We start from the raw sequence: 26337 nt of genomic DNA on the forward strand, positions 1-26337 counted from the left end.
TTCCAGCTGGGTCATATGGGTTTCCTTCTACCATGATTTCAGATAAAGATGTTCATTTAATCCCACGTAACTCCACTTGCAAATTATTATGGGGGAATAAGTCACTATTATAAATCCAAATTCTATAAAGTCAAAGTAATAGAAGTAATGCTAAGAGATCGATGTGTGCTCTGACCAAAGAAATGGAAACTGCTATTAATGCTTCTTCTGAGAACTATCTGCACCATGCTCTTGCTTTCCCAAACTACTGTCAAGTACATGGTGTGAGCAGTTCCAGTCTTTGACTTTGACTATAAACAGTAATATTTTGGTCTCAGTTCTGAACCTCTTATTTGACACCAATTTCAGCCAAGACTGCAAAATGTGATAAGGCATGTATTTAATATTTTAATTACTTTTAAGACTCATTTATTTGCCTTTGAGTTAAATATTTCTAGAGCTTCCCACTTTCTTGGATAATTATGAATTTGAATTTGGGGCACAGCTATGTGTACTTCTGCAAGAAGAATGGACAAAAGCGAAAACAGTTGTATTTTAGGAATTTAACAGTTGGCAACAGCTCTCAAAAGGCTGTTTTGCTCATAAGTGTGGGCATGTATGTGTGTACATACAAGTGCATACACATATAACCCCACAACACACATACATGCCATTCAATCACTGTATGCTGTGCCTATACTAAACTAAAACTATGTTCTTTAGAAGAAAATCTTCAAATCTTTGTATTTCACACAAAAATTGATCCTGCCACAAATTGATCCTGCCCTAATTTTTTTCCTCATGTCTCACATGAAATGTAACAATTGTTCTCCTCCATTATAGATATGATAAGTATATAAGTGTACATCAGACAAGGAAATCTTGTAAGCAGAGCAACAGGCTAAGGGACTCAGATTAAGTAACAATCTTATTCACCATATGAAGAGCCAATATTGGAAAATTTAAAGAAAAGGAAATAATTTTGAATTCTGTGATGTAAGGATATCACCACTACCACCACCATGATTGGCATGATCTGGAGTTCTTACACCCTTTGATTACTTGGTAATTTTATTCCCATTGTACATGCAAGGGAAGTTAACAAGCAGCCCCTTTCAAAAGTATGAGGTACCATGCACGTGCATAGAGTGTTTCAGTCTCAGTTTTAAGTAACATGGGCTTTGAGAGCTTACCAGAGATGAACCCTGCTGTCAAGGTGGCAGAAACTGGTGCCTGCCTCTTACTCACTTTGGCAAGAAAACTAAAGAGTAAACCATCGCGTGCCATGGCAAACAGAATTCGGGGCAAAGGGAACATAGAGCCGAGAAGACTAGAACAGAAAAATGTATAGTTCAAATACAGGTTATTAAGAGCACAATGCTTTACTGGTAAACCAAACTACACAAAAAAGAAAGCTTGGAAGAGTTAATGGGTTTAGGTATCGTATTGGTTTAGGCTCTGTGTTGCTGCTTTTGGCTTTTTGTTTGGTTGTTTGATGTTCTTGGTTCTGGATTGTTTATTTTGAACCTAGGCTTTGAAAGCATTTGAGATCATCCAACGAACAACAAAATCTACGGCAGAGAAAAGTTTTAGTGGAAGCCTACTTTACCTAGCAAGAATCAGGTCTGATCATTTCAGTCCAAAGCAAATCAAAGCTGCACAACAGTGGTTTGTTTCCATATATGCAATGTGTTTAGCAGTGCATCTTTCTTTACAAGGATCAGCTTTCAGTCTCACCTGCTACTGCACCAGACGATAGAGTAGCAACTAGCGGGGTCTTCGTTTTGGAATTGATTTGAGCTAGACATGTGAAAAGCAACCCATCCTTCGCCATAGCATAGATTACACGTGGCATTGGGAAAATGGATCCAAGAAGACTGAGTAAAAAGCAAACACATGCAACATGGCAAACACAGTTCATGCAGAGTGTATCACGGACAAGATAAACAATGTTAATTAACGGCATGTATAGAAACAAAATTTATGATTGTAAGACAAAACCAAAAAGCCTCATAGCCCAAGAAACTACAGATCAGACACAAATAGAAAATTCTTTTCCCCTGTAAAGTTGGTTTCTTTGTGGTTTGGTTTTGTTGTGTTTGTTTGTTTGTTTGTTTGTTTAATTAGATAAGCAGATTAGCAAAATAACTTTTGCCATCACTGTAGTTCTTGGGTATTAGTGGACCAGGACATGTTCCAGGTCACACTAACTATGCAATTAAGCTTTAGTATTCCTGGAGAAAGTCTGTCAGTCAGCAGCAGCAAATCAATAAGCATTAGCAGCATTTCTTACACTCCAGGTTTCCATGTGAGGCTGCTGATTAACAGTAATTCAAAGTAAGCACCACACATTTATATTTGGGCATATTATTTCTTTCAATTAAAGCACCTCTAGCCAAGCTTTGATGAGACTGATTCATTTTTTTGGGTTGTTTTTCCTTTGTTTGGATTTTGCTTTGTAAGAAACAAAACTACCATAATTAAGTGTATGATTAGCAGAACACAGAAAGCTTTAAATATGTTGATAACTTAAAGCTCTTTTTAAAAACAAACTTCTAAGCAAAATAACTATAATTCAGAAAACAAAAAACACTGCAATGAGAAAAGGCAAAATTATAGCCAGTATGACCTCTGCAGCAAGCATAGGAGTTTTTAACCAGGTGAATGGTTGCCTTTCTTAATTTAATAAACTAACTAGCACTTAGAGAAGGCACAGCTTTTGCATACCACAGATACTGATTACCTGCAGTAATGCTTGTGAGACACCAATGTAAAGGTTAAGCACAAATGAGTGAACTGATTTTTACGTATGAATGTCCCTTCCAAAAAAGAACCTTTTTCTGAATCAGAATTATCCCTGAATTTTCAAATAAGGATACTGTTAAAATCCACTGCCAAATTTGTTGGTCGTTGTGGCTTTGTGGAATTTATTTATCCTATCCATCTTAAATTACAGTCACGTAAATAGCAGAACTATTAACAAACATCTTTATTCTGAGGAAGCAAGTTCACCACTTAACATTAGAAGAGGTACCAAAAACCAATGATCCCAAATATTTTTTCTCAATTATACCTCTCAGCTGAGGAACATGAAATACAATTTCCTTTGTTTTGTTCTAAACTGACTTCAGTCAACAGACTGAGAGGTTAACCTCTGCATAGAAGTAAATCAAGGTCTTCAGAATACACTGGGAAAAGAGACCAACAGTTCCAATTAAAAAAAAAAGGCATTTTAACATTTCAGCTAATTTTGTTTTCCAGTATTAACTTCTTTAGTTTCTGCTTATAGGTCAATTCTATTATTTATCAATATAGATGGCAAATTCAGTAAAACCTCCAATCCTCCATAGGGGAACTATGACAACCAGTTAGAAAATAGCTGTAACTCCAGACTGAACTACCCAACCATGTCATTCTTCAGTCACTCGATGACTCTTTTAATGTCACTCTGAAATTATTTCCATTTTCTACCCTTTCCTACACAAAAATATTTATTTCCTTTAAACCATTATCAACTGTCAATGTGCTCATCTTCTTCAGGCTAATGCTTACAGGGTTATCTCAGAGTGATACTAGAATTAGTGCTTCAACAGGCATGTCTTTTTCCTTTGCAGAAAGGCAGCCAGCATTCTTACCAATGAAGTTCGCATACATGAGCCCAGACTGAAGACTGGTATTAGCAGTTTTCTATCCCTAAATCCAAGTATCAAGCCATGTCCTATTCTATGGAAGTGTTTATACCACATTACAATTGGAGGGTAATATATATATGAACACATACTAACATATGTCATGCCCACCCTGAGCTTTTAATCAAAATGACAGTTATGATTACATCCACAGTTTCACAAAGGGGAATAAATTATAGTAAGTTCACAGCTACAATCTACATCTCAAATACCCACACAGAAACAACAGGAGGGGGAGATGTCAGAAGACAGACTGGCTACCGGAGGAAAACAGAGACAGGAAATGAAGATGAGGAGTGGAGCTAGCTAAAATCATCTCTTCAATTTTGCCTGCAAATACACAGAGCCCATAGAGGTACTGAGTCACTGGGGGTACATAGCAAGAAATGACAAAATGGGTGAAGTTTATTTTATCAATTAAATAACTTGCAGGCTATATGTCTGAAAATATATTTTTTAATTAAAAAAAAACCTTTTAGGCAATAAGCCAAAGAGGTGGAGTTCAGTAACAGTACAATTGAAAAAAAAGGAACTTAATTTGATGGACTTACTGTGATAAAGACCTGCTTAAGTGTAAAACATGCAGAAACTGAGCCTTCAACATAAATCAATGAGCATATATTTGAATGTCATACATTATATATTACTTTTCCCAGTCAAATTAGTATTTCAATGTCTTTACCTTGTAGACAAAGCACAGAGGGATCCCACTGCTACAACATATTTTGCAGGACCCCATCCAACATATGCAAATGCTACTGGCAGAGGACTTTTCTCATCTAGTAGATAATACGGCATCATAAGGGTCAGTGCAGCTGAAACTCCGAAATAGGCCATGAAGCAGACAAGCAGGGACACCACAATTCCTATGGGTATGGCTTTCTGAGGATTCTTGACCTCTTCTCCTAAAAGAAGGGGGAAAATAATCGCACCAAAAATTCTTACTCATTTCCACCTTAAGCTTTAAAAACTAACATCAAAGTCAAATTATTTGTTAATCTAAGCCTGTAGTGATAGGACAAAGGGCAATGGTTTTAAATTAGAGAAGAGTAGATTTAGGTTGGATGTTAGGAGGTAGTTCTTCACCATGAGGGTAATGAAACACTGGAACAGGTTCCCCAGGGAGGTAGCTGAGGCCCTGGACATATTCAAGGCAAGGCTCAAAAGGGCTCTGAGCAACCTGATCTAGTGGAGGATGTTCCTGCTTACTGGGAGGGGGTTGGACTAGATGACCTTTGGAGGTTCCTTCCAACCCAAACTCTTCTATGATTCTGTGAGTCTATGATTTGTAACAGAAGTATTAAAAATCCATATGAAATAAGCTCAATGGCACAGATTTTTTTTGTTGTTTTTAAGCCTCAACAGCTTGTTGCCAGAAATGGCATTTAAAAATCGAGGCAAACTAAAGAACATAAAGCACATTCTATGGCTGGAGTACTCAAAGTCCATCATCTCCAGTCATTTACCTACAATCAGTGTTCTGATTTCCTATCAACCTTTAGGAGAGACTGCATCTCAGAGAACTGTAAAAGTAAGCAGGTGGTATGGGCAGAAAAAGTTGTATTCTAAGCACTTCCCAGTCTTAGAAAGCAGCATTTTGGTTTCTTTAGAAAAGGAATAAAATAAATAAACCTTCCTCCTCCCTCTCAGAGTGACAGCCACATTCAGGAATGAATTCAGGCTCCTTTTGCATGGATTGAAGAAGGTTTAAGAGAAAGCAAGGGAAGAAGAACAGACAGATTGTTACATTGCTTGTGCTTTGCTTTTTACAAAAATGAAAAAAAAAACCCAACATTAAAAAAGCATATTACATATATACACCTACACATATACACACACATATAAATACTATACCAGTTGTTGCAATGCAGTCAAATCCTACAAAAGCATAAAAACAGGTTGCAGCACCAGCCAGTGTTCCCGTGAAACCATAAGGCATAAAACCACCGCTCCCATATATGCTTGTCACATTCTCACAGGATGAACAATTCCTATAAAGAACAAAACCACAGCAGAAATATTATTTGTTATTATTATTATTGTTATTGTTATTACAAAATCCTGCATCGTCCTAGAAATATTATTTATTATTATTTTTGTTGTTACAAAATCCTGCATCCTCCTGCCCTACCACTCTGGAAAACCACAGTAAAATACTCTTGTCAAAAACTACAGCCTTACCAAAAAGCACGAGAAGACTTTTTATTTTCTTTTGTCAATGCTTGTATGAAAGAGAAAAATAACAGTAAATGAAAGAGCACCCAAACCAAGTAACTATCATCGGGGAGGTGGTGGAGTCGCCATCCCTGGGGCTGTTCAAGGCAAGGTTGGATGTGGCACTTGGTGCCATGGTCTAGCCTTGAGCTCTGTGGTAAAGGGTTGGACTTGATGATCTGTGAGGTCTCTTCCAACCCTGATGATACTGTGATACTGTGATCTTAACTCTCTTTGCAGTGAAACATTAAAACACTAATGGTGTAGGCAACTCTTGTGTCATACTCACATATCACATACTGCAGTTAATAAGAAGACAGGAAGTCAGTAAACCTCTAATGAAAGAATACCCAATAATAATAAATAATACCCAATAATAAATGACTTAAGGACAAGAAGTCAGTAAACCTCTGAAATAGCTGTGGACCACAGCACTGAAATAAGATTAGTTTTCAAAAGGAAACTACAAAGAAGAACATTTTTAAATCATTTTAAAGGGAATGAGAAGTTTATCATTCCCAGCAACAAAGGTTTTAGTTGATATATAACCTGCAACACCTCTAAAGCAAGTATAACAGAAAATTGTTTGGAATGAGTATGTAAACTGGTTTTTAAAAAAATCAGAATTACTCTGTTACTGCAGTAAGGTTTACGAGATACTCTTCATTTATTTTCCAGTTGTCAGGATCTCCTTTCACAAAACCAGAAATCATGACGAAGAATAGGACCAAGATGTTAATAGCAGTGAAAATTTTATTCACCCACGCAGATTCTTTTACACCAAATGATAAAAGACCTACAAGAGAAAAGTATTTTAGAGCTGTGAATGGTCCTTCAAACTAATAAAATAGCATTTTAAAGAACATATGCAGGCAGTGTTGTGAATAACACTACAGAAAACAGCACTAGATTTTACACTTTTAAGAAGAGGTAGTGCAAATTTACTAGACTCTTTGAGAGCATGGCAGAAGCAAGCAAGCCTGTTGGAAACTACAACACAGAAAGCTTCTTTGATTGACTTCTTTAAGTATTTAAAAGTATTCTGAGAAATTGTTACTTACTGCTTTTCCAACATTCCAATTCATCCATCTTTTTTATGTGATAGACAAAAAATAGGTACAAAAGTTCCATGCTTAGTAAAAATGGATTGGTAGAATCTATTCCTTACTGAATAATTACTCATTAGATTAATAAGAACAAATATTATATTAACAATATAGTCTGTACACTCTATACTTTTCAGAGCACATCTATCACAGACTAAGAGTGCCATTTCCTAGCTCATTAAACAAAGCTTTAAAAGAACTGCATGCCTCTTGTTTGTACACACTGATACATAAAGATTCTAGAAAACAGAAAGACACAAATAGACATGCCTCAGGCTGCAGAGTACTATATTTAAACTATCTGGAAGCTGTTACATCAGGATCCTACTGTGTCATTCAGTGTCTTACAACACTTGATTGTACTAACCATCTAATGGAAGAGCAAGCAGCAGGCAGATCAGGAAAAATGAAACACAATGGGAAAGCCTTCACGGGTTCTTTGCACTCTGCAATCACATACATGCTTTCCCTCATTAGTTAGAGATTAAGTCTGAAATTTTTAAGCCTCTCAAGGTAACGTCTAAAAAATTTCTAACTCCACTATTGAGACATTTGCTATCTCATCAAAAATGCAGGAGCTGCCATATGAGCTGCTCAAGTTTTCTGTTGGAAATAGGAGTATGCTTTCTTTAGTTCAGTGTTTCTCACTGTCTCAATCAGTCTAATACAGTATGAAACGCAGCATGTGCATTTTTTCAAGTTCCTTCTGCAGAAAAAAACATCCCCAAACCAGATTTCTGTATGCTTTCTTGTGCTTAGCACATGCCATTTTCTGTAAAGCATCATCTGCTACTCCTATGATACAGCTTTGCACAGCTCAGAATCCACTTATTGTATCATGCTCAGCCTATGCAATCCTGAGCCATCCTCACTGCCCCTCCTCTCAGCAGCAGTGAATTCCATCCAGTTCTTCTTAGTGGCAGTTTGCCTGCTTACCACAGAGAACTGGAGAGGTCATTTGCAGCATGAGTGCAAGAGAAGTGAAGTAGGAATGATCGTGGGGATGAAAGGACAGGACACAAAGAAAACTCAGCAGTGGCAAACCACAGGAGGAACATTTCCTCTTCTATCAATAATCTTTACTCATGTTAGGAGACAGGAATGGTAATGGAGGAAGCATAAAAGATGGCAGCATCTCTACTAGCATTTCATCATTTGCTTTGTGGAGTTTGTTCTCTGATTTTTGAAATGTTACTTTTTTCTTCCTCCTTCCTTTGGAAGAGGAGAAACTGAAAGGCATATGTCTTTCAGTATTTTTATATGTATAGGTAGCTATATACCAAACTCATTCCCTTCCTTCCTGAAGACATGAGGGTCTGAACGGGTCTTATAGGCAACTCTGAGCTACAAACATGACAGGATGCTGGACTAGACCTTGTCTAGTAAACTCCCTAATCTTCCTAAGTGTGGGAACTCATCTTTTTTATGTGCAGAGACCTAATAAAAGAGTCAGATGCACTGGTTGCCCATTATAGCATTAGGAATTGAACAGAAATGTTTTTCTAAGTACTGCATCCAAAAAGGGATCTCAGAATAACAGTTATACCCATGTAACTTAGTTTCATCTCTCAGAGAAGAAAAGCTCCTGCTTTTGTCGGATCTGAAGGGAGACTGAATATGACAAACATTTAAGATCTGGACAAGACCTCTACTGAACATTTGAGATACTTCTAACAAAGGCTGAAAACAAACTATACACTTTTGAATGCACCTACTGCTTTCCTTCACTTCTGATGGCAGTAAGAACACTTCCTTGTGGAAAGCAACTGCTAAGTGCACACATGCAAATAAGGTCCAGTATTTTTGATCCCTCACAGAGCACACAGATGGTGTAAACTTTTGTGATTCAGAAACCATATATAACTAGAGATGTAAAAAAAAAAAGACAGAATTGAGTGGAGTGCACATGAAAGGTTTACTCAGGTTTCAAACAAGTCTGTTGGGCCATGTCACTATGCTGGAGTGTCCTTTAGCTGAAACAAGTTCTAGGCTAAACAGCTCTTTTGAAGACTTAAAAAGGGGAAATCTATTTTATACTGAATAAGTTAACAATTTAGGGGGGGGTGAAACCTTCCAAACACTCACAACATGTGTGATGTGTAACTTAAGGATACCAGGGTACAAACTACAGAGCTTAACCTCAAGGTCTCTCTGAAAGCTATGAAAGCACTTACCAGTGATAAACCCACAAAACTGTACAATTTTCCTGTTATCATTAATCTGTATCATAGGTTTTATAATATACTGATAAGTGACTTTTTAATGTCTCGGCTTCAGCAAAAGAAGAGGGTTCAAATGAAAATTTCATTATGAACATTTAATTCCCAGAGTGTCAATGGTGTCAATACACAAATGTGTATCTGAACTTCAGAATTATTAAGGTGTTTCTAGTAAAAGAGAAATCACAGTTAAGCATTCTGTAAGAAACACCCTGACATCACGACTGCCATTAAAAAAGTAATACATCATCTTACCTGATAACAGCAATATAAGGAATACAGCAAAGAAATCAGGATATTCTGCTAGCCCAGAGTAATTCATTTGGAAGTAGGTTCTGAAGAAATGACCAATCTGTTTTCCAAGAAGTTCATCAAAGGTGCCACTCCAGGCTCTTGCTACGCTTGAGGTACCTTCATAAAATACATCTATGTTTAGGGATATAATAACTTGGGCTGAAAAAATAAATAAAACTAAGCATGTTGCTACTTGCATTTGAAAAAAAATGCTTCTTGATTTTACAGAAATTATTCTTGTTGACCCAAGGCAGCAATGAAATAGTTTATTTTTGTGCGTCGTCACTGAACTGATGTAATTTTTATACAAGGTATGCAGTTTACACTGCTGAAGACACACTGCTTACAAAAGAATCTTGCAAAAAAATGTTGCAGTGGTGTTGGGGAAGGAACATGAGGAAATAACATAACAAAATTACTTTGGTTATTTCATCTCAGCAAGACTAGCTAAGTATAGAGGCAGAAAGACAGACCCCAGTATATATCTTATAGCTGCTGCCTCAGAAGCCCTTGAAACCTGTGTTTGCACTTAAGCTTACCTATAACATAGGATAGAATGAGATTCCAACCAGTGATAAAAGCCCAGAGTTCACCAACAGTTACATAAGTATACAAATATGCAGAGCCAGTCTTGGGAACACGAGCACCGAACTCAGCATAGCAGAGACCTGCCATCACAGATGCCAGTGCAGCAATGAGGAAAGAAACAACAATGCTAGGTCCAGAGTCAGATTTGGCTACTTCTCCAGCAAGGACATAAACACCAGCACCAAGGGTACTTCCTACTCCCAGGGCTATAAGGTCCACTGTTGACAAGCATCGACACAACTTGGAATCGTCGGGGCTTTCACCACTGACATTCTTCTTCCGCACCAGACACCGCACAAAGGACAATGCTGGTCCACAGGGCAACATGGTGGGTGTGGAGCTCTGAAAGAAATTACAAAAGGCAAAAAAGACACTAGTGAAAAACACTGAAAAAAATTGTATGTGCACTCTTCTGTGACATTAAATAAGATGCAATGTGCCTTGTTTTCTTCCTCCAGGAAACAAATTAGGGATACAATATTCCTAATTTCATATTTAGCATTTATTTCCCCAAGGAAAAAGATCCATTATCTTTACACTGCTGTTAAAAAAAAAAAAGGAAATTGCTTCTATTCATATGCTTATGAGCACTTCTTAACCACTGCTAAAACAGGACCAGATTAGCCATTATCTTGTATATCAGAAGGAGGAGAGGCTGAGGGAGCTGGGATTGGTTAGCCTGGAGAAGAGGAGGCTCAGGGGAGACCTTATTGCTGTCTACAACTACCTGAGGGGTGGTTGTGGCCAGGAGGAGGTTGCTCTCTTCTCTCAGGTGGCCAGCACCAGAACAAGAGGACACAGCCTCAGGCTGCGCCAGGGGAGATTTAGGCTTGGGGTGAGGAGAAAGTTCTTCACTGAGAGAGTCATTGGACACTGGAATGGGCTGCCCGGGGAGGTGGTGGAGTCGCCGTCCCTGGGGCACTTCAAGGCAAGGTTGGACGTGGCACTTGGTGCCCTGGTCTAGCCTTGAGCTCTGTGGTAAAGGGTTGGACTTCATGATCTGTGAGGTCTCTTCCAACCCTGATGATACTGTGATACTGTGGTTTTTAAGATAAGGATGAATACCAACATAAATAAGGATTTTTAAGATCTTAAACTCCAACACTAAGGCTATAAAGTGAAAAAGCTTTAAAACATACCATTCTTACAGAGCCAATGCAATCTCCTTTTGCCTTGAAAAACATGACTTTTCCTTTTAGTATTTGCCTCAATAAAAACTGCATGAAAGCAGATTTAGAATACTGCTTCACACCAATGAATTTTCCCAGAACCTGGGGGATAACTGCTTATGCAATGCCAGCTACAGTTCTTCAATATTCTGAGTGCATCCTGCATCGTGGGGTGCAATCAGCTCGTGCTCATAAGCTCAGATTTTGTGACCAGCAAGGTCCTGGAGACCAGCAGGTGGCCAGCAATTCTCTGGCTTGTGATCTGGGTGCCTACCAGGAGGAATGGTGGTGAGCCTGCTTCCCAGCTCAAAAAAAAAGAAATGGTAACTGAGGGCCCAATGCATTTTCTTGAGAGGCAGGGCACAGGCATCCAGAAGAAACTAGTATCTCAAAGAGGCAGCATTAATGTACAAATTCGGGTTTACTTTATGCATGTGTTTGAATTGTGTTGTTAATGACTAAGAGCATGATACGAATTGAGTGACACCATCTGCCGTCTCCCATAAGGGGTTGTCTTTGCAATTTATACTGTAAATATCTGTATTCTGCTCATGATTTTGTTAAGTGGAACCCTCCTGGTAACTGAGAATCATTTTCGTTTAGACAAACTGTTAGCTTCCTGCCCCTCTGTATCAGCCTCCTAGAGCATTAAAGGGCATTCCTACAATAGTTAATCCACTAACAGAAATGACTTTACATCAAGGCGGATAGCTCACTTAACAGTGTTTCACCCTAGAACAAAGAGTCAGAAGCAAGAGAACTGCCCCTGTGTATGACAAATAAAGAGGTGTCTGTGCAGAAACATTTCCTCCCTATTGTTCTAATAGCTTCCCATGTTCAGCATCTCAGGCCACTTCTGTCTTCAAAGAGCATTCTTAAAGAAGAAAGGTCTCCATTCCCTGTCAAGGAAAAGGAAGTTGATAAAGGACAGTGAATGGAATTTAATAGCTCTGGGCACTGATGCTGAATGTCCATTAGAAAGGCAATAGGTGCCCCAGGCCAGTGGAAGGGGACCAGACAGACGAGTATCCCAAGTTCCTCAGTAATTAGGCAGTCCTTTCAGCCCGCCAGACTCAGAGTCAAGCATCTGACCGTGTTACATAGTCTTCGCCCACTGAAGAGATTTCATGCATCGGTTTTAGAACCAAGATCAGTGCGTGTGGGAAGACGGAAGAGATCCATAAAGTCTTCCGAGGAGAATCAACAGTGAATCGTTCAGCCAAAATGCCCTGCTGTAGCTCCCAAACACTTCAGTAAAAGCAGTATTTCTTCAGGCCTCCGTCTGAGCCACTTCACTCCCCTAAAGCTGGGTTTGTCTATCCTGGGCTGCACTTTGACAGCTATTCTTAAGGTCACTATGGGGAGGTTTTGGTTGCTTGGTTGTTTGGTGTGGGATTTTTTCGGTTTGTTTTGGGGTGGGGTCTTTTTTTTTTTTTTGGTTGGTTGGGTTGGGTTTTTTTTTGGGGGGGTGTTCAGTTGGTTTGGTTTGGTTATATTTCTGAAGCTGTAGCAATGACTTAGGATGTTACATTAATATACTCGTTAAGCTTTTGCCCGTGGCAACAGGCAGCAATGCTCTTCAACATGCCCTTCACCTTAGCAATTTCAAGGTTTGAAGGAATTACTCCACCTATCACCAAATGATGCTTCAGTTGTTACTTCATTGATGAGAAAAACTATTCTGTCAGACCTTGTTCCTGGAACACTAAACATTTCCAAGACGTTGTTATTCAAACAGCATCTCAGATTGCTCTGCTCCTTTGCATTTTGGTACAATAAGTCCTAAAGGTTGTGAAGTCATCTCTCCCATGCTGTGGCCAAGGCTGTCTCACGCTCCAGTACTGAAGCGCAGAAGCAATGACGGTAACAGCTGGGTGTTCCTTTTGGTGGCAGCATTGTCGTAGGTAAGCTTACACTGACTGCAGCCACACACTCATTAAAAGAGTCTTGACTCCTGCGCTGGTGAGATGAGCAACTCTCATCGTTTCCTTTTCTTCTGATTTTTAAAGGGGAACATGAAGTACAGTGAGTGAACATGGAGAGAACATGATCTCTTCTACCGGTAGGTCTCAGTATTTTCCTAACTGCCTTTGATTTCATCCTTTATCCACTGCAGACTATTGCTTCATCTCTGCCTGTGGTGCCGTGAGCTCCACTGGTACTGTCCCAGGCCCCTGCTAACATCCTGCACAGCCGATCAACTCTAGATCTTCTCTGAGCCTTCCTGGGGAGACACATGTGACAGCTTGGGAAGTGAGGGTTTTGGTAACACATTGGGTAATCAATCAAGAAGGAAGTGAGCACTCAGTGCTTTGCTGCTGACGAAGCTCACAGTGCTTCTGAGGCACCTCTGAGGCACCTGTCCTATGTTTCTTAGGGCTCACCTGGATACCTGCCTGCGTTTGAACAGCAGCTCTAGGCAGGTAGCCTGAAAGTGCGGTCAGTCAGTCAGGGTAGACGGAGTTGTTCATGCAGTTTAAACAGAATAAAGATTGAATACTGAGCTCATACAGAGTTTTAGCATAGGAAATGAGTGATAAGAAGCTAAAAATTAAAATGCCCTTGTACTCACCAAGTGTGCTGCTGTTTTCAATTAAGGTGAGGGCCAGACAACTTGTTGCTCCTCTCATGCATTCAAACCTGTGCTAGCCCCACTTTGGTGAAGTCTACTTTACAGAAGCATCTGTCACAAGCAAACACCCGTGTGAAGCCTTTGTGTGACCTTGCCGTGTTCCTTCGGCTGTGTACAATTGAGGTGGCAACTCTGGATCAGAAGTGCTGGATCGCTGCCCTTTCTGAAGTCTGTTTTGCACTAAGTTTTCCTTTAGCTACAGATTACTCTATAACACGGAATGTCTTCAACAGTCCTCCAAAAAAGGGAAGCCTGAGTTCAACTGCCTTATAGCTTCAGGACCAATGTTCAGCCTGCATTCAAGCACCCTCCTTCCTTGAACGTATTCCTAGAAAGAATGGCAGTGCTGTCCACATTGTGGTTTACAGTTTCACCTCTTAAACAGCACACAACAGAGACAGACAGAAGAGGAGGACTTTAGACAGGAAACGATTGGACAAATCTATCTAACAGGGAGGGGGGGAACCAAAACCTTCTTCATGTCCAATAGACATCCATGGTGTCAGTGTACTTGAATAAGCCAGGTAGTTCTCCAACCCCTTTTTGTTCTTCATAGTCTTAGGATTTTTTTTTACTCTTTTTTTTTTTAATCAGCTCCTGCTGCTGCTAGACCACTTTTAATTTCAGTCTTTCCTTACCACATACCACATTCAGTCAGGGCTGGAAGGGACCACAAGGATCATCTAGTTCCAACCCCCCTGACATGGGCAGGCCTACCCCAGATCAGGCTGGCCAGAGCCCCATCCAGCCTGGCCTTAAACACTTCCAGGGATGGGGCCTCATCCACCTCCCTGAGCAACCCATTCCAGGGTCTCCCCACTCTCATGCTGAAGAACTTCCTCCTCACATCCAGCCTGTACCCACCCATCTCCAGCTTTGCTCCTTGCCTGTTGTAAACCAGATCATTTACAGCTTCATCATCACACATCCAAATCCCCACCTGAATAGTTGAGTTCAGCCTTACAATTCATATTAACTCATCCATTCATATGGATGATAGCAACATTTAATGGACATCTATTCTTAGCCCTCTTCCAGTAGAAGTTTAGTGTCATGAAACTTATAACCACAAACACAATGCAAGACAAAAGTCTCCATCTGCAAAGTTTGTATTCAACTTTAAAACTGCTTGGACTGCTTCTCAATCGTGCAACATCTACCATTTTTGCAAAGTATTTTCCATATAAAAATAACCTTACAACTTCCTGATCCAAAACAAAACACAAACAAAAGGTGGATATTGGAGTAAAGTAGCTTATACCATGTATCACCACATTCTTCCATTAAAATAGCATTTTAATTTAATTGCATGTAATAAGTGCCTTAACCACTTCTATAAAGCAATATAAAACCTCTGAAAGTTTTAATACTGCTATTGAGATGTATGTTTAAAGATTCCTGAGGTAATTGAGATAATATTATATACTATAATATACTATAATATTTAGTTGTAGCAGTTTAACATTTTAAACAGCATACCAGAGAGAAAATACTCCTGTAAGTTTGTAACATATTGAAAGTGTAAATATATACTGATTACAGACAGATTAATTCACTGTCTTCTTTCAACCTCATTTACCTGGAAAAAAAACTTTATATTTTATATTATCCACTTGTAGAATTTATGAGAAAAAAAATTGTTCTCTCTTAGGTACATTTAGCCTTATTCAAAGTTACAGTATTGCATTGATTAGATCTAGTGCAATAATATATGCCAGTACAGTAAAACTAGGTATATGATTAGTCTATGAATTGTGCATATGTGTACATACAATACATGTTTGTAATGCAAGTGTCCTAAATGTTTTCATGCCCAAGAATCACAAAATTCTTGATGCCTTGGAATACTTAAGCTAATATATTTAAATAAAACTTAAAGTTCTCAAACTGGAAAGCAACACCAGCTACAGAAGTCTAGAATCTATGAAACTTAAAAGGAAAGCTTTATCATCCAAAAGCAGAAACAACTACCCATCAGACTGGGAAAGAAAACATAAATTGCATCTTCCATATATTAACACTTTGCCAGAGACACAGTAATGCTGTAATATAAACTAAATATAATCCTGCATACCACACCTCTTGCTACTCAGAAAGCACATATGTTAAAGGCAACATTTCTATGATAAACTACATTGCTTTCATGTTACTTCCTTCAGCAGTAGACTTCATTACAAACCTGACTCAGAGCAACTTCCGCTGGACAAATTTCTGTTCCTCTTATCCAATCCCAAAACTCTGCTTTCTTAAATGGAAGAGTAATGACCGAAAGTGATTTTATTAGATGTGCGAGTAGCTGGTTGGTGGTGAGGGGTGGAGGCTAGGCAGCCTGAGTGATTGGAGGGCTGAGAGCTGGTCAGCTATTTGCCCAGCTAAGGTAGGGAGGGAGAGAGACAAAGTCACGCTGCTGCTGTTCTGATAAATCATATCCACCTCTTTTCATGAAACAAAATGTAACTGGAATGCTGTTTTCTACATTTAAACACACCTATATGTTTGCATACAAGGTGCACACTGTAGTTAGGGTACCCACCACATGCCCCCCAACAACTCCTGTTACACATCCTGAAGTAAAAGCAAAATTATGGATGTCAAACTTTACATCTCCCACTGTGAAAGCAGAGTTCCCACTGCCTTTGTAAAAAGTAAGCTTACTTTGAAGCGTATTGAAGGATACTTTACAGTGCTTTGAGACCTGAATGCAACAGCATAGCATGAAAACTGCTTTTGCTGATACAGTTTTAGAAGAATATAAGTAATTTGGAAAATTGCTCAGGGCAGAAAAAGCACAGAAGACAGTAGATTTACAGCCTAGCTAGCACCCATTCTGTTGAACTGGGGCAGATGCACCATGCATCTTGTTCTCTTTGATACAACTTGAGATGTAAAAATGATCAAGACTGGAATTGGAACAATCCAAATATTTCTGTGACACAACCAATAAATAATCCTCATTTAAAAAAGAAAAAAATCAGTTTCCATAATAAATCAAACCCTAATGGATAACATACAGCTGTATATTTATTACTTCCAATGTCAGGCAACCCCCCAGCCTCAAACATGCAGTAGCATTTCTAGTCAGCATTATTCATGACATGCTGTTTCTCTTGCAACACTTGTGTTTCACTATCTCTTTCGTAGTTCAGAGAACACGGAAACTTTGAACATTCCAGAGAAAAGCCCTGTGCTTCTCATTATGAAAAAGTCATGTATTGTGGCAGTCCCCTGCAAATTGCTCTTAGCTTTTAGTTTTCCTTGAGTACAAAGTCTGCCATTGCTACAGGAGCAAACAAGGCTCTATTTTGCTTCCCTCATGAAAAGTCCTGCTTTCTGTGGCCACACGTAAGTGACAAAGACAATCTTTCCTCAGCTCTCCCAGATCCAAGCAGAAATACCTCCAGGAAGAAAAAGTGTGCTCCATAGGGGTGGGCTGTATTTCAAGACCAGGAGTCCAAATGTAATTTCTTACATCATCCAAAGTGATTCTTTTCTTTAAGTGCAAAAAAGTGTGTAGAGAAGAGGTAATTTTCATTGAAGCTTTAATGATAACGATACTCATTCTTTCCCTCATGCTGACCTCATCTGTGTAAATACAAACTTTATCTCTTTTGAAGTTAATACCCAGTCAGAAGGTTGAAACAAGGTGTTACGCTAGACATGCAAGTTGCTAAACAGACTAGGTTTCTTGCATGGAAATGTAGGGAAATTGCTTTTTAAGGAGCATCTCCCTAATCCATCATAATATTTAGGCATTTTCCCCCAAAACCATTACTTTCTATCATGTCCATGGACAATTTGAGAATTACTTATGTGGATTTTAGTTAACATCCTCAAGACTAGTTCTGAACCATTTCAAACCATGTAGGAATTTCATTTTTCATTTCTACCTGACTTCTTAAAGTTAGCCTTCCTCAGGGATACCATCATCACAGCATGAGGACAGGATACCCCTACAGAAAAGCTGAATGTGAGGCTAGCCTGGCATCTGTGTTCTGCTTCAACTACTTTCTGGTCGATTTCTGCCAAGTTAATGATGATGCATTCTACTGGATTGATCTATGAATTTATGGCACTCATGGAGCTGGAAGTACGGTCTGAAAAAAAAACACCCCAAAAATCAATAAACTTAAATAAATAAATATTTTATAAATAAATATTTTTTAAGAAGTTTTAAAAGACTACTTCCTAAATCTAGCCATAGAACTGGAGACTATTCAAGCCAAAAAGGTGTTGTCATAGCAGGGCACATCCTCATATTTAAACAGGGCAAGTGGAATTCTGTATTTCCAAGAAGGTAGAATAAGTTTAAGAAAGCAGATTTCATTTCAGATTTGCACTCCTGTAGACATATTAATTACTTGCAGTTGTAGTTCTTCCTGTTGCATCTATAAAATATTCTAACTACATTGGACATACCTACATTGTTTGCATTTGTATGTACACATTTCAACACCTTTTGCACTGTGCAGAATTAACACAGAAACCATCCAGGACACAGAGCAAGGCAAACAATTCTTGGTGCTAAATACACAAACCCCGTTAACTGAATCCAATAGCAAAATTCCAATTTAAATCATTGGGGTCAGGACTGATTCAAAATAAGGACTTTGAATTAGGGAGAAGTAGACATTAATGACAAAATGGACCAACTCTACCCCTCGCAACAAAACATGACTACAACACCATACTATTTTAACAGTGTCATATTTTTCTTCTGGATCTTTACTCACTATCTACTGCCATTTCTAGCATTCTTTCAATTTCATTCACTCTACACTTAAGGAGAAAAAAAAACCCACTCTTATTATTTCACAATAGAGCACCATTGCTATACCTTACATGGATTACTCCCCAAACAGAATGGAAGTGTAAACACACAAATTATTTGTATAGTTTGTCTGCCAGTGCCACAACATATATAAAAATCACCATATTTAACCACTTTAATATACAGCACAAAATAATCCACTGAGTGTACACAGGGTTTCTAGAGTTTGCAAAAGTCCACTTCCAGTACATCTCACTGAAAAATGGAAAATGAGCGATTCATCCATGTAACTGCAGCATCTCCAAAATCTTCCTTGGTACCATTTCTAATTCTAAAGTATGAGCTCCTCTGGGATTGCCTCTTCAGAAGTGGATTTTCCTTTTATGGAAAATGCCAGAAATAAGATTATAGTAAGCCAGATTTAGTATTAACCGAATCCCTCTTTGCTTTCTGCCTCTCTTCATTTTTATTCTTGACCTTATTATGGTATGGGTTTGTTGCAGACACTAAAACCCCAAATCCTTCAAGGCCTATATAAACCAGTTAAAAATTACATCCTTGTTCTTTAAATCACCAGTAGAAACTCTACTGACAGCCATGGGGCTGGAAAGTCACTGGCAAGCAAACCTTCTGCTTCCTTCAGAGCTATCACCCGGCTGTGATAACAATTCATCCCCAGTAACATTGGTAAAGCTATGGTCACTACAAAGGCTGACAGGAGGTGTGCTAATAAGATTCACTTGACTTTCTAAAACTTAATCCTGGGAACAGAAGCACACAGCACCTACACTGTTAAAGTCATTCAAACCTAGAACCATCCCTGGCACTCAGCCAAGAAGCAGAGAGTACACTGACTAGTGAAATAAAATAGCCTGCATCTGTCCTGCCCTGCTCTAGAGCACTGCGGGGTAGAGAAGTATGTCCTTGCTACACAGTGTTTGGTTCAAAGGTACTTTGGAAACTCAGACATAGTTCTGTGTGTGACGTTTTCACAGATTCAGCTGCAAGGTGCATTTGTGTCCCTCAAGTGTGTGACAGCAGCACCAAAGAGGCGTTCATGAAGGCACAGGAACAGGTGTGGTACCAGTGAAGGTTGCCATATCTGAGGCAAGACTGAGCATACAAAGTGCTGCCTGGAAGTGACTACCTGTAATCTCATACCCATCGTCTCTCAAAGGAAATTGTTTCTCTCCAGAAAAGAGCTGTGGTATGTCCTGTTTGTGCCATATGTTTTGGCTCCCCAGTTTGTTTCCAGTTACAAATCCAACTGTGTCTTGACCAACGTTACTTTATAGCTTAGGTTCTGGATTTAGAGACTTCTTTTCTGCTCCTTAGCAACTATATCACACTTAAACTGCAGTGCCTCGTGCAACAGTTCTCTGCATACCCCAAGGACTTTCACAATACATTCTTTCCATAACAAAATGGATCAAAATTCTCTTCTTGACATGAAATAGTAGACCGTATCAGAGGGAATGAACTGAAAGAGAAAACTATTTTATTTATTTTATTTCCTACAGAAAGGACAACCCTTCCTTTAAGACTTTCTCTTGCAGTGTCAAAAGTGTGCAGACATCATTTCAGAGTTATACAGAAATTCATGCTCAAGGAATTTTAAATTAAAAAAAAAATAACACAGAATGGTTTGGGTTGGAAGGGACATCCCAAGGTCATCCAGTCCCACTCCCTTTGCAGTCAGCAAGGCCATCCTCAACTAGATCAGGTTGCCCAGAGCCATGTTCAGCACCACTCTGAATATCTTCAGGGATGGGGCCCCAAACACCTCCCTGGGCAACCTGTTCCAGTGTTTCACTACCCCCATGGCAAAGAACCTGTGCCTAACATCAATCTAAATCTGCTCTTCTCTAGTTTGAAACCACTGGCCCTTGTCTTATCACTACAGGCCTTTATAAACAGTCTCTCTCCATCCTTGTAGGCCCCCTTTAGGTACTGGAAGGCTGCTATTAGGTCTCCCTGGAGCCTCCTCTTTTCCAGGCTGAACACCTCCACTTCCTTCAGCCTGTCTGCATAGCAGAGGTGATCCAACCTCCTGATTTTTTCCATGGCCCTCCTCTGGACCTACTCCATCAGCTCCATGCCCTTCCTTTATTGAGGGCTCTCAACCTGGACGCAGGACTCCAGCTGAGGTTCATTTGCGAAACTGTTGCACAGAGTGAAACAAAGTACTGGAGAAGTCTAAATGCCAAACTGATTGAAAGCTCTTGTCTCTGACTTGTCTCACAGACACAGCCTCACAGCTGCAGGAGAAAGGCTGTGGAGTTTTGCATAACTAGATGTACCTCTATGAAAGCATATTCATGTTGTTGCACAGGTGACTGCTCATACATGAGAGAAGTTAAAAATGAACAAAAGTGCTGGCAAGACTGGGACCTCAGTGAACCATTGCAATTCCTCGATGGTGCTCTGCACAGCACGTGGCTACTTTGCCCTGAAACTCAGGACTTTGCAGCTGACTGTAACAAACAACTTTTGACAGGCTCAAGAAAAAAACAACAAAGATCACAATGCAGTTTTACAGCTTGTGCAGCTCTGATGGGACTTGAGAAGATGTAACAGTATTCATAAAACGCTTCATCAAAGGCCAGCAAGAGTCTCAACTATGTCAAGATTAGCATTTTAGTGGTTCTGAAAATAAAAATCCAGGCTACTACCAAAACATCAAATCAGTGCAATCTGTGTGGTAATCTGCCTGGAGAAGAGGAGGCTCAGGGGTGATCTTATTACTGTCTACAACTACCTGAAGGGACATTGTAGCCAGGTGGGGGGTGGCCTCTTCTCCCAGGCAACCAGCAATAGAACAAGGGGACACAGTCTCAAGTTGTGCCAGGGTAGGTATAGGCTGGATGTTAGGAAGAAGTTCTTCCCAGAGAGAGTGATTTCCCATTGGAATGGGCTGCCCAGGGAGGTGGTGGAGGCACCGTCCCTGGGGGTCTTCAAGAAAAGCCTGGCTGAGGCACTTAGTGCCATGGTCTAGTTGATTGGTTAGGGCTGGGTGATAGGTTGGACTGGATGATCTTGGAGGTCTCTTCCAACCTGGTTGATTCTATGATTCTATGATTCTATGACCACCAACATGTAACACAGAGAAGGAATCTTTATGAAGCTCAACAGTAATGTCCATGCTTGATATAATTTTATGACAGGATCATTTCTGAAAAGAATAAATTTCAGCACCTTATAAGGGCTTCCTATTTATTAAAATATAAATATAGTTTGCTTCTCATGGCATGAGCAGATTATACTGAGAATAGTCCCTACAGAATATTGTGCTGATTAAAATTATCACTTACCAATTCTGTCATTTTTTTTCTTAATAATATTCTTGTACTTAGAAAGAAAAAAGTACCTCACATCCTGACCTTCTGTAAGAGAAACTTAATGCATCCTGTTAAAAATAATCATATACTATGAGACTAGTACAGGCATGAAGAATAAATCTGCAAACCTGAATTTCCTAGGTAAATAGAAGTAGGCATATGTTTGCACAGCTTCCTACTAGTTAACTTGACCCAAGAATAAGTAGTTTAGTGTAATATTAAGGACATCTCAAACAGCTACAAGCTATCATTTGTTGCATTCCAAATATTCCCATGGGTCTAAAGAAAATGTTTGGAGCAATGACTCACAGTGCTGTCCCCAAGTCTAAAATCAGTTTTGAAGAAGTCTTGGAGAAGCCAAGTAACTATTTAAAGCCATACTCTTTAGAGAAAAAAACACACATACGTTTTAGACCCAAACCCACACCTTGAATAGAGAATAAATACAAACAGGAAATTTAGATAGAAAAGTTTGTAAAGTACACAAAGAATAACCAAAAAAATCAAAGTTAAAAGTAACACTTAGTCTGTAAATGAAAATACAGTGCAATGCCACGTTTTGCAAGACTGAAATGAAGCAGTCTCCCAGAGACATGTCTCCCCAGAGACATGAGACAGATGCTCCTTTCCTCCTGGGAAAGGAGCATCAGATGTGGCTCCACATTGCAGCTTGGGAAGGAGAATGAGGAAGGCACCACAAGTCAGTCATCACAGACATGAACTTACAAATGTTTCAATGAGAGCAAGTAGAAAGAAACCGAATTATTAAACGTTGTGATTTGTTGATGTAAGCTATGGGATAACATCATACTCTGCTTTTCCATGAGGCTGATGGAACTCACATCTCAAACTGAAGTGAACTTTAAAAGTATTCCATTTCTGACAATAGTCTGTGTTTGAGTCAAATGCATAGTCACATACTATCAGCTACATATATTTTCTTCTAATTGCAACTTAGGCAGGTATCTAGGCACGTTTCATAGTTATTACCCTAGCTTGTGCAAATGCAGCTGACATTTTAACACTTATCAAACTTTTTTGAGGGATCTTAGTTATTTATTATTAGAAGCTGTATCATTGTTTACAGTATTTTTAGTTCTTTTGAATATGCTTTCTTTATATTTGTGAAGGGAGGGTTCTTTTTTTTTTTTTTTTTTGTGGTTTGGGTTTTTTTTAATATATGATTTTCAGACTGGAAAGACTACAAGTGGGGAGGTTTCCTGTGACCAAAAAAAAAAAAAAAAAAAAAAAAAAGGGAAATCTTTCCAGTTATCATCTGTAACAAACATTCACTTTTCCTAAAAATAATTATGTCCAGAAAATTTCTATTAATTCCATTTCTACTTCATTCCTGAAGTATGTCATTAACAATTATTTTCCATGCCGGAAAATGCCTGCAAAAGTGATATGAAGGTTGCTGTTTTTATCTACTCCTTTTAAAGCTGTTTTTAATGAGTAACAGGGCTTTACCTCTCACCCCATGGTTACTAAGTTTCCATGACAGCCTCTTGTGTAAGACATAAGCAAAAGCCTCTTAGAAGCTGACATCAGTTCAATTCCATCTATTCTGTCCTCTTTAAAACCAGATAAAATAATTCAAAAAACCAAAACCCTGACACAGTATTTGGAGTCATGGGGAAAATATTTCTGTGATAACAGGAAGGTATAACCAATGATTTCATGATCAAAACTAAATCTCAACCCTGCCAAAAATTGTATTGATTTGCACAAAAGCTGATGATTCTCTACAAGGGAGATTCTAGATTCCCTAGCCACTGATTTTAAAGTAGAAAGCATAAGAGATCTTTTACATGCTTGAACTCTGGAGGAGGCTTCTAAAATTTCTATCAAGTCTATATATTTTTCTGAACAGCTTTAGCTGTGTGGTCCAGTGTGCTTCCACAGGGGAGCCACAAAGGCAAAGCTCAACAGCCCCCAGAGTAGCCCAATTTCATGGTGAAGAACAGAAATTAAGCAAATAATTAATGATTTGCTTAATTTCTCTCCTCCTTTCCCTCAGCTGGCTGGTTTGATAGCTGAAGTGGTGGCCCAGTCCCATGCCTAGATATCACCACTTCTCAGCATGTTTGACCAGGTTTATATCTCAGGGGTTGGCTGGGCTCATAAATCATACTTTAAACTACGTTGGAAGAGAGGGAGGGTGAAAGCCAGGCTTACTGTAAGCAAGCCTGAGACAACTGTGGGGCAACGTGTCAGCTCCACTGCTATCTCAGGGGTGGTTGATAACAATGAGTTGTGTGCTGGAGAGAATGCAAGAGATGGTACATCAGAGTGGGAGGCCAACAAGAGTCTTCAGCCTGTTACCTTGAAGCATGCTGGGGACACACAAGAACTCTTTAAGTCTTACAGAGATGGACCAAGGGAATCAAGTAATGAGGAATCAGCACAAGCAGGGCTTACTGCTAGACTGGTGGCCATGGAAGAGGGTGAGAATGGCCAGACTGCAAGAGTGAAAGCCCATAGATTAACTCCCTCCCTGAAATGCCTATATACCAATGCACGAAGCATGGGGAATAAGCAGGAGGAGCTGGAGATCTGCTTCAGGCTGTGATATAATTGCCAGGTCAATGGGATCCTGGGGTGTATTAAGAAAAGTGTGTCCAGCAGATCAAGGGAGGTTCTCCTTCCCCTCTACTCTGCCCTGATGAGATCTCATCTTGAGTACTGTGTTCAGTTTTGGGCTCCCCAGTCTAAGAGGGACAGGGATCTGCTGGAGAGGGTCCAGCAGAGGGCTATGAGGATGATTAGGGGGCAGGAGGGCATGGCTTATGAGGAGAGACTGAAGGACCTGAGACTTTTTAGTCTGGAGAAGAGAAGACTTAGAGGGGATTTGATAAATGTTTATGAACATCTGAGGGATGGGTTTCAGGAGAGGGGGGACAGGCTCTGCTCACTGCTCCCTGTGATAGGACAAGGAGAAATGGGTGTAAGTTGCAGCAAAAGAGGTTCCACCTCAACACAAGAAGGAATTTCTTTACTGCAAGGGTCATAGAGCACTGGAACAGGCTCCCCAGGGAGGTTGTGGAGTCTCCTTCTCTGGAGACTTTCAAAGCCTGTCTGCATGCATTCCTCTGTGATGTGTGCTAGATTGTGTGGTCCTGCTCTAGCAGGGGAGTTGGACTCAATGATCTCCTTGGGTCCCTTCCAACCCCTAACATCCTGTGATAGGACTAGGGGGAATGGAGCAAAACTAGAAATGGGTAAATTCATATTGAATGTTAGGAAGAAGTTCTTCACCATAAAGGTGGTAAGACACTGGAACAGGTTACTCAAGGAAGTGGTGGAAGCTCTACCCCTGGAAGTCTTCAAGGCTGGGCTGGATGTGGCTCTGAGCAACCTGATCTAGTGTGAGGAATCCCTGCCCATTGCAGAGGGAGTTAGAACTAGGTGATCCTCGAGTTCCCTTGCAGCCCTGGCAATTCTATGGTAAATATATCTAATATAGGACTAGAGGAAATCTTGGATGCCACTGGCAATAACTTTGCTTATGAAAGTGTGATGGAGTAAGAGGAGGGAAGGATTTCCTATTACACATCTTATTTATTTTGATGCGACTTCTTCTGGCACATGGAAAAGAAAACATCTTAAAGAGATTACAAAAAACATGACTATCTCACCTACTCAAGGTGTTGCAACCTTTTCAGAATAGACCATCTAAAATTAAGTACACATTAATTATCTGCCAGTTATAACAGTTTTTAAAAGCCAAGTTTGTTTTCTCTTACAGAAACCAAAGATTTAATCTTATTTATATTCCATATTTAACTTATCTTAAGTCAAAGGTGGTAAGAACTAATTTAAGACATTCTTACATAAAGGTTTTGACAAATCTCCCTTGAGGCTCTGAAACAATGATGAAGGATTTAAACCAGGATCCATCACTGGACTTTGAATATTAAATCAGAAGTATTTTGCTTCCATTCTGTGGGAATCTAGAACTGAACTGTGACGTGCCCATCAGTACTGGCAGGCATCACTCACACCAGACAGAGCCAGTGAATGATGTGCACCGCTGTGATTTATTTTAAGCTTATATATCAGAACAATACAGAACAACATAAACAGGAACAGTTAGTTCACATGATATAAATAAGCTCCATTTGTAAGGCTTGATTCCAGAATCATTAAACAGCATTCTGTGTTCTGAAGTTAGTGGTGTTAAGACCACTCTGCATTCCTTGAGGGTACTTTCTGCTCCCTGCACTTCCTTCACATTTGAAATCCTCAAAATAAAAAGTTACTGCAAAGTCACTGTAGTAACCCTGTTACAGAGCGTTACCCTTTGACATTAAATGTAGACACTCCAGCCAGATACTCTGC

The 26337-nt window shown here is 39.6% G+C and overlaps 1 protein-coding gene across 1 annotated transcript in view; it reads right to left on the reverse strand.

The window, feature by feature from the left end:
• SLC7A2 (solute carrier family 7 member 2) overlaps window positions 1-26337 on the reverse strand; it is a 55156-nt gene that overhangs the window by 8093 nt on the left and 20726 nt on the right. The window contains exons 2-7 of the mRNA XM_064149398.1: window positions 10041-10431; window positions 9463-9618; window positions 6513-6678; window positions 5523-5659; window positions 4351-4573; window positions 1717-1856 (exon numbers count right to left, since the gene is read on the reverse strand). Of these exons, the coding sequence (XP_064005468.1) occupies window positions 1717-1856; window positions 4351-4573; window positions 5523-5659; window positions 6513-6678; window positions 9463-9618; window positions 10041-10416 (1198 nt within the window). The 5' untranslated portion in view covers window positions 10417-10431. The remainder of the gene's footprint in view (window positions 1-1716; window positions 1857-4350; window positions 4574-5522; window positions 5660-6512; window positions 6679-9462; window positions 9619-10040; window positions 10432-26337) is intronic.

This window comes from Pogoniulus pusillus, chromosome 9 (genome assembly GCF_015220805.1).
Source record: "Pogoniulus pusillus isolate bPogPus1 chromosome 9, bPogPus1.pri, whole genome shotgun sequence".
NCBI classification, from domain to species: domain Eukaryota; kingdom Metazoa; phylum Chordata; class Aves; order Piciformes; family Lybiidae; genus Pogoniulus; species Pogoniulus pusillus.